Source organism: Maniola jurtina, chromosome 5, assembly GCF_905333055.1.
Source record: "Maniola jurtina chromosome 5, ilManJurt1.1, whole genome shotgun sequence".
Classification (NCBI taxonomy): domain Eukaryota; kingdom Metazoa; phylum Arthropoda; class Insecta; order Lepidoptera; family Nymphalidae; genus Maniola; species Maniola jurtina.
The window spans coordinates 13,389,741-13,399,523 of record NC_060033.1 but is presented as its reverse complement, the minus strand read 5'-3'; the positions used below and the strand labels follow the sequence as shown (position 1 = coordinate 13,399,523).

Here is a 9,783-nt window from a genome sequence, read left to right as displayed (position 1 = left end):
CCAAACTCGAAACATCTAGCTCTATTCGTCTCCGAGTTCCAATAGTGACTTCCGAGGTATACCATCAGGTCACTCCACAAATCCGGAGGTAAGATCTCATCATTACTAAGAAAATGAGCCCAAACTCGAAACACCTAGCTCTATTCGTCTCCGAGTTCCAATAGTGACTTCCGAGGTATACCATCAGGTCACTCCACAAATCCGGAGGTAAGATCTCATCATGACTAAGAAAATGAGCCCAAACTCGAAACACCTAGCTCTATTCGTCTCCGAGTTCCAATAGTGACTTCCGAGGTATACCATCAGGTCACTCCACAAATCCGGAGGTAAGATCTCATCATTACTAAGAAAATGAGCCCAAACTCGAAACACCTAGCTCTATTCGTCTCCGAGTTCCAATAGTGACTTCCGAGGTATACCATCAGGTCACTCCACAAATCCGGAGGTAAGATCTCATCATGTCTAAGAAAATGAGCCCAAACTCGAAACACCTAGCTCTATTCGTCTCCGAGTTCCAATAGTGACTTCCGAGGTATACCATCAGGTCACTCCACAAATCCGGAGGTAAGATCTCATCATGACTAAGAAAATGAGCCCAAACTCGAAACACCTAGCTCTATTCGTCTCCGAGTTCCAATAGTGACTTTCGAGGTATACCATCAGGTCACTCCACAAATCCGGAGGTAAGATCTCGTCATGACTAAGAAAACGAGCCCAAACTGGACACATCTAGTTCTTCTAGTCTTCAAGTTCCTGTCGCAGCCTTCGAAGTTCACTATCAGATCACTATCATGCTCAAGAAAAAAATCCAGCTAACGATAAAATGTGATAATAGGTACATAATATTATCATTATTATCTTACCTTGCCAAAATATCAGCACAATCACGGAATAAGTACCTATAAATATCAGTTAGGGTTTTGTCGAACTATTTTGTGTTCGTACAGCGATCTTTTCCACATCAAAAAATTATAGCAACCGACGCAGAGACCACCCACGAAGGCGGCTGGCCGCTGACTGATATAATTTTGAAATCATACCATTGCCTGCCCAATATCAAAATAACCCTTAGTGCACTGTATTAAGGTTTGCGGTTGAAGCAAAATACGTGAAAAATTTATACACGATGTTTTATTTATTTTTATAATACTATTAATATAATAATCTCACATTTTGAGGTACACATTATGTGCTAACGGAAAATATTTATTAGAAGAATAAAATCCGTACGTAAACTGAGAAAAATGTACCTAAACTTGACCCTAAATCGTTAATTCTGCGTGGAAGAGGTGAAGGAAAATCGTTCTTATAGTATCAAAATTAATGATTTTATCAAAAAATTACTCGATCTCTGGAGATAAAGGACCAATCTATTTTTAGCAATCTGTAGTTCCAATTTACTTAGTATATTTTAGCCACAAAGCGTACCGAAAATCTATACAAGTGTGCAAATACGTCCTTAATGTGTGATAACCTTTACACCCCGTTTGAATATAAAGTAGATTTTTTCCGCGAATCTGTCCGCGCCTTTCTAAAAATAGAATAGAATAAAACGACTAGTACTAAAATTGGACTACCTACTTGGAAGTTTATATTCCATTTTGAATTTGGACTAGTTTTTATCTGCGAATCTGGTCTTGTAAACGGAGTTCTTCTAGCTAAAAATAGAACAGAGATATTTATCGAAATATGTGGGCTCTTTAGCGTCTTTGAAAGAATTGCCAGAGGTTTTTCATTGTCTCAGAGATTTATGAACTGACTAGCTGACGCCCGCGACTTCGTCCGCGTGGATATAAGTTTTTCGAAATCCCGTGGGAACTCTTTGATTTTCCGGGGTTAAAAGTAGCCTATGTGCTAATCCAGGATATTATCTATCTCCATTCCGAATTTCAGCCAAATCCGTCCAGTAGTTTTAGCGTGAAGGAGTAACAAACATACACACACATACACACACACACACACACACACACACACACACACATACAAACTTTCTCCTTTATAATATTAGTGTAAACAACGGCGTTGGCTCTCCATACTTAATCTCTAAAATTTCCTTAAGATGTCCACGGATTAACTCTAAGCATCCGAAATTGTTCTACATAGCACCAAGTAAGACAAAACATGCTACCAACCATAGACGTACAATTTTCGCTTCGCTCAAAGACTGACAAAGCGTTGGAGCGAGAGGTAGTCAGATAAGACCCACTGCCGCGAGCGAAAGCGAGATAGCGAAACAAGATGCCAATAAGTCATTGTTTACGTGAGCTGTTAGGCCGTAAGAGTTCAGCCTGTTCCAAGTCGAGGTGATTTTTTGCATCTACTAAATAATTTTACGATTAAAACGTAAAATCTATGTCTTGCCACCATGGTGTCTTGTTCAGTGAGCGAATGTGACGTTACAAGACGTTATAATCCGCGTAAATACACGTTTCACAGGTAATTACTGATTATTTATACTAATTGTTTATAATCATTATTTCATCATTTGTTGTTTGAAAATTAGGCAAAATAGCTATTGGAAGCTTAGATGATAGGTTTCCCTTAAGACTTATCATCAAATTACATTGCTAAATGAAGAATTTTTGGATATTTTGTGTAAAATTTAAAAACGTTTGTTTACGATAGGGATTGACAAAGTAATGACGTCACAAGTATCGATAGTCGATAATCGTGTCTACCGGTAGGTTTGATGTGATAGGTTTCATGTGATGTATGTAAAATACAATATAAAACACTAGGTACTCTCCAATAAAAGAAAAGAACGAAATAAATATTTTCACTAATTTTTATTTTATTTAGCGTGACTTAGATTTCATATACAGGGTTAAGGGTAACCCGTACATTACTGTATTTAAGTGCTTATCGGGGAGGTCATTAGCTATGAATTGAGCGCCATATATACTATTTATTTTTATTAACTTGTCACTTAGACATTATATCAGAGTGTTATTGTAATTAATCAAATTAAATTTACTTGCACCCTTTAAAAAAATAAAGGTGGAAAACCAACAAATTCCGGTAATTTATATGAAAATCCCAAAAATTGCTCTATTTCTCAAAAAAAGATTTTTTTAAAACGCCTTTTAATAGTTTTCTATCGAAATATCAATAAAAATGTTATAAGGGGTTAAAATAACTATAAGTATCTCAGAATTCATTAATAAATTATTTATATAAAATATTAAAGTCATTTCATTAATATATAATAATCTGTTACCTAGCTTTAGCTTTGTTACTATTTGTGTATTTGAAATGTATTTGATTTTTTAAGATTATAAGATGCTTTTTACTTCACTTCGTTAAACTAACTCATTAGTGTCCTATGATTTCGCCAGTAAGACTATCGATAATACAAATGCTAAAGTCAGGACAACTCTATTTCACGCACACATTTACGTTTCATTTTTTGTAACACCGTTAATCTGTCACTGTTAGTCTTGTAAGTCTTTGCTACCAACACATTTATTAGAAGTTGCAACCAGTTCAATCAGCAATTTTCAAATTACGATATTTTTCATCTCTCTCCTTATAAATATAAATCTGCAATTAGGGACATTATATCCAAAGCTGACTAGTGAAGCTAGTCAGTTTTGTGTCGTTTTTGTTTTTGTTTTATTATTTATGTAATTTACCTATTTTCTGTTCTTTTCCTATGTACCTTCTACCTACCCGGCTATTGTGTGTTTTAATTTTGTGATAACTTTTCGTTGGAGACTGTTGTGGTGTGTGTGCTTTGTATTTGTGCTACCTTTTGTTTATTTTTAATACTGTTTGTCTCCATAAAAAAAAAAAAAAATGATTTGCGTGTTCAGAAGGTTCCGTAGGAAACTGCAGAGAAAAAAACCGGTTAAGTGCGATTCGGGCCTCGCTATTTTAGGGTTCCGTACATAATTAGGTATTATAAACATCATATTTTGGGTGTATAAAATATTTCTTATTGGAACTAGAACATTGCAATAAACCGTGAAAGAATAAACCAAAAAATGTTCGTTTGTTTTGGTCACAGCTAATCCAGAGTATAATCTATCTCCATTCTAAATTTCAGCCCAATCCGTCCAGTAGTTTTTGCGTGAAGGAGTAACAAACATACACGCACACACAAACAAACTTTCGCCTTTATAATATTAGTGTGATGTGATAGTTTAGTTTTTAAGATAGCCCCCGTCACTAAAATGGTCTAAAACCATATAAACCCGTAACTATATGTAGTTTGTACCTACCTAAGATTTAATAACTACTTAAGAAAAGTTAGAGCTCCTTAAAGTTCGGGGTCCGGGATCAGATCCCAGTATTTTTCCCTTTTCCGGATTTAGATATATTATCCTAGTATGCGTTTTACTTATCAAGCAATTAAATACCAGGGCTCTCTCCGTCACTCGTTTCATACAATCTTAGTTCCAATTTCATTTGAATATTAAGCAACCAAAGTCCATGAAATTTTGCAGACATATTCTAGAAACTAATATCTGTGTCTGTGGTGTTTTAGATTTTTCTAAAAATATGTAGTTTTAAAATTACAGGGACTCAAAGATTTGTATGAAAATTTTTAAGACCGCGTAACTTTGAAACCACATATTTTAACAGAAATCTGGAAAACCACAGACATAGATATTAGTTTCTAGAATATGTCTGCAAACATGGACTTTGTTTGCTTAGTATTCAAATGAAATTGGAACTACGGTTGTATGAAACGAGTGACGGAGAGAGCCCTCTTAACAGTGAAAGAAAAATTTCGAGAAAACCTGTAGGTATGCCTGAAAGTCCTCCATAATGTCATCAGAGGTCTGTGAAGTCTGTCAATCCGCAAATTGACAGCTTGGTGGACTATGGCCTAAACTCAAGCCTAAACTCTTCTCATTCTCAAATAAGACTCAAGCTTAGTAGAAAGATAGATTGATTTTTTTTTCATACCTAAGCCTACCTCTAAAACTTTTTTTTAAACTATTTTGTTTCCTTAATATGAAGTAAGTATATAGTTATATATGTACTTTTTTTTTTCATATTAAGATTAAAATATAACTGTTTTCAGAGGTCTATCAGATAGACTGATTAATTAATTATTATTTATTATGATACATTTTATGTAAAAAAAAAAAAAAAAGATCCCGACGAATTGAGAACCTCCTCCTTTTTTGGAAGTCGGTTAAAAAGTATGTCTCACTCGGATTTTTCAGGATGTTCCCACGGCTATCGGCCCGGTTCCGGTTTAGTGGATATCTCTTATATCCGTTTATGACTGGATCTAAACGTGTCAACATAATTACAACCACTGTATGTAGGTAGTCATAATTTATTTATACTTATACCTACCTAGTAAAACTGTAACTGGACATTTTTAGGGTTCCGTACCGGAAAGGAAAAGCGGAATCCTTATAGGATCACTTTGTTTTCATATGATACCCCACTTGGTATAGGTAGTTATCTTACATTGAAAATAAAACACATTTTAATATTTTTGTCTATGATGTAACAACAAATTCCCGGTTTTCAGATTTATTCCTGTACTTGTGCTATAAGACCTACCTACCTGCCAAATTTCATGATTCTAGGTCAACGGAAAGTACCCTATAGGTTTTCTTGACACACACGATGGACGGACGTACGCACGGACGGACGGACGGATAGACAGACAGACAGACAGACAGACAGGCAGGCAGACAGACAGGCAGACAGACAGACAACAAAGTTATCCTAAAAGGGTTCCGTTTTTCCTTTTGAGGTACGGAACCCTAAAAAAAAATTTTCGGCTTTTGACTAGGCAATCCTAAGTTAATTTTATTTGAGTGTATTCATTCCTATCCTATTCGGAATATCGGGGGTTCGATCCCGGACACGCATCTCTAATTTTCCGAGCTAAGTGTGTTTTAAGTGCCAAGGAAATTAAATGACTATCACTTGCTTTAACGGTGAAGGAAAATATTGTGAGGAGGAAACCTGCCTGCCTAAGAGTTTTCCATAATGTTCTCAAAGGTGTGTGAAGTTTGTTAATCCGCAATTAGCCAGCATGGCGGAATATGGCAGCCCTACTCATTCTATGGCAGACATAAGAGTAAGTTCTAAGTATTTTCACTCTTACAATTCTTACATGGACCTTACTATTTTATCAATGCAATTTTGAAGCGAGTTGTTTACTGTAGTTTTCACACTAAACACTTAAGATAATAATATGATTATACCTACCCCATTGATGTTATCAAAGTGTTATTATCGGTAATTTTCTCATATTTACCTACCAAGTGCTAAGGTAGGTACTTAAGTACAAAAGTACTGAGTAATCGGTGCCTATCAATAACACTTATTTTAAATAAATACTTATTTTATTTACTAGCTTTTGTTCGCGACTTCGTCTGCGTACCTTTATGGCATACCTAAAGCATTAGGGGATAAATGCACCTATTAGCTCTCTTTTAGTGAAAGAATTTTCAAAATCACCTTTACAAAAATCGAAACTTTTTTAATAGCATCCTAGAAACCCCCGCTACTATTAATGCTACCCGTATCTATTATAATGTTTGTTGAAAATGTTAGCATCCAGAGGCAGACTTTAAATTAAAAAAAAATGTGTTGTCGCTGGTCATTTTTCTTATTTATTTGTCTATGATTTGCCAGTGTTTCCACTTTTATGAATTTCACCCTATTTAAGGCTTAAAATCGAATATAACATATGGATTGTGCATTTTTATGTTGAAGGGTTTTTATGTTGTATTTAGCCTAGTTTAGGATAAAATCAAACTTCAGGTAGTATGACTTGTATAATCTGAGAAAAGACACCATATTTACTCTGTGTGTCATAATATTAAGTCATGTCAAAAGTATGTCGTATGGCAAGTCCTTTTTCAGCTTGAAAATTATACTCCATTACGGAATAATAGCTTATTTTTGTAGATATGTCACAGCGCAATAGCATAAGCTGAGAGATGTTAAAAAGACGACTCAATTAGACCATTTCACTAAACAAATCTAGTGATATCATAAAATAGGTAGGTACTAAGCATAGTTTAGTGACTAGTGAAACGCCTGATAATATTGAGATAATTTTACATCTAATTTAACCAAACTTTAGATTTTGGCGCCCTTCCTATTCCTCTGGGATTTTGCGATTACATCAACAAATAATGGGGTTCAGAACGAAATGTGAGTCTAAATCAGGATATCAAAAAAAAATAGGATATGTACTTAACTAGGTTGCTACCTAATTTACCACGAATTCCAGAAACTATAGGTAAAACCAAAATCGTAAGTGGAAACACTAGTATATACAGATGTAAAACACCAACCAGAAAAAAAAGAAACAAAACATGTTTAAGTTATTGGTCTGTGATGTGTGTTGTCTATTGTGTCATTGTGTCAGTGATTTATTATTGTGTCCGGTAATAATGTTCTGTGGTGATGTGTCCAAAATGGCGTCTGGCGTGCAGGCGAGCAGCGAGCTTGATGTTGATTTTTCTTTAGTTTTGCAGAAAATTTATCAATAATAATTGATCATTAATTTATAGTGTTTTGTATAGTGAATATTCGCTGAAAATGGAGGAAGGAAATTCAATAATCTATGGACTTGAACATCAGGTACGTGTTGATAATTTTAAATCTTCCATTTTAGCAAATAAAATTAGAATTTGAAATAAGCACATAAAAAAAAAATTTTTAGATGCTAGTGATAATTTCCAAGACCGATGGCATAACTTGCTTTTTCTTGCGAGGGTGAAAATAATCAGCAAAATTCAAACCTCAAGATTTGGATGACTGCAAGTTGCAACCAGACTGCAACAGTCATAGATATGTGCAACAGTCAACGGCCATTTTAAATAAGTTAGGCCGCTTCCATTTTGAAATTTTTGTTATTCGTTGTTAACGCGGCAATAGAAAAATACACATTCTATGAAAATTTCAACTCTACATATTACGGTTTACGGGTTTACAAGATACAGCCCGCTAACAGATAGACAGATTGACCTCGGAGGCTTTACTAAGTTAGTAATAGGGTTGCGCTGGCACTCTTCTGGTATAGAACCCTAAAAAAATGCACTGAATTGTGAAATCTAATGATCCAAAACTGTTGAGGCATTTAGAGGTTATGGTAGAGTAAAGAAACTCACATAAATACATGCACCCTAAAAACATTACACTCCTCTTTTTTGGGCAGTCATGTATAAATAGATTTATTCTTAAATTTTTCTGTCAATAGATTAGATATAATAGATTAGAACTTAAACTCACAATTTATAGAAATTCTTAAAAAAAAAAACAATTATTAGATTCAAAAGGCCATCAGCACGATTCATTAAAAAAAAAAATGTATTTCCCAGACCAGAGCACTATCACCACAATATGGTGAAAGTGATGCCATACGGTTCCTGATTGGCACGCAGAGTTTAAAGCCTAACACAAATCAAGTACACATTGTTGAGCTGGAGGAGGACACGGGAGCTCTGCATACTAAGGTTAGATCTTGTTTATTACTAGCTTATGCCCACAACTTTGTGTGGACTACACAAATTTTGAACCCCTATTTTACCTAGTATTTAGAGTTTAAATTTTCAGAAATCCTTTCTAGGCTGATGTCTATGTCATAATAGAAGGATTTTAATTGCCTTGTATTAAGTGAGTGGGAGTATTGGGCTGACCAAGAATTCGTTGGCTGCTTGAGCAGTCAAAAAGTCTATGCTAATTTTATTACGTCCCACACTCTTACAGCATCACTGACAATATTTGTGAATTTATTAGTATGAAGAAACTTACTGAATTTTAGTGCACAGAGATATAGATAGATAGAAGTCTTTATTGCACACAAAAACATGTAAACAAACAACTGAAATGTTGGCGCTATCTCAGATTGCGCCAACAAATACCTACATTTTGTGATCTCAGGATTTTAATTTTATTATTATTTATAGTAGTGAAATAAAACATAACTTACTCATAATTAATGCTATATTTCTTATACTTTACCACTTGTCTTTACAATTTGCCACTTTAACACTTTAACACTCGGCAATATTCCACTTCACACTTTCTCAATTGGAGTACAAACAGAAGGAAGAAAAGAGAAAAAAACAATTGTGTGCAAAGGCTGCCTTATTGCTTAGAGCAATCTCTACCAGGCAATATTTGCTGAGAGATAAAGTGAGATGATTTTCAACACTGCTGTGCTATTTTTAGTGACAGCACTTAGTTTGCTGATAGATATTAGATAGGTACCTCTGCAGATGAGTCTGCCACATCTCTCAAGACATGAACAATTTGACAATATGACAAGGACCTTTGTCGTCTCTAGAGTAACTTTAGGGACCTTCAGCGAAGGAAGGACAGGGGAATAATGTTTGGATAGATGAGGCTGAGTGTGTGCCAGTTTTTCTATCTGCAGCAGGCACATCTGTTTCGACATGCCGCATCTGAGTGGAAGCCCTGGCTTTCTTCTCATACATTTACCTACTAGTTGTAGTTCTAGCCTAATAAAATTTGTCAGAAAAACTCCAAATAGCACCAAATTTTTTATTAGAAAATAAAGAACATAACAAAAACCAAAAATGAATGCAAACAAAAAAGATAAAAAGCAAGCACACCCTTTTTTTATCTCTTTTCGTTTGGTATTAATGAGAAGGATGTGCTTGCTTTTCTGAGCATATTTTCTCAAAAAGGCTTAAGTTTTTTGAACATCGGCGTATCTTATGTTGTCTTTGGCTAATTTGGGTTCAGCTTCAGTGGTGCAAGGTGAAAAGTAACAATGTTACAAAAGACTGAAATTAATTAAGTTTCGATTTTTACGCAATAATCAAAAAAGAG

General features: G+C 34.9%; 1 protein-coding gene across 1 annotated transcript in view; it reads left to right on the top strand.

Moving 5' to 3' along the window:
* The first annotated feature begins 7,365 nt into the window (after positions 1-7,365).
* Positions 7,366-9,783, top strand: part of LOC123865400 (EARP and GARP complex-interacting protein 1) — a 34,409-nt gene continuing 31,991 nt past the window's right edge. The window contains exons 1-2 of the mRNA XM_045906403.1: positions 7,366-7,566; positions 8,307-8,441. Coding sequence (XP_045762359.1) covers positions 7,525-7,566; positions 8,307-8,441 — 177 coding nt within the window. The 5' untranslated portion in view covers positions 7,366-7,524. The remainder of the gene's footprint in view (positions 7,567-8,306; positions 8,442-9,783) is intronic.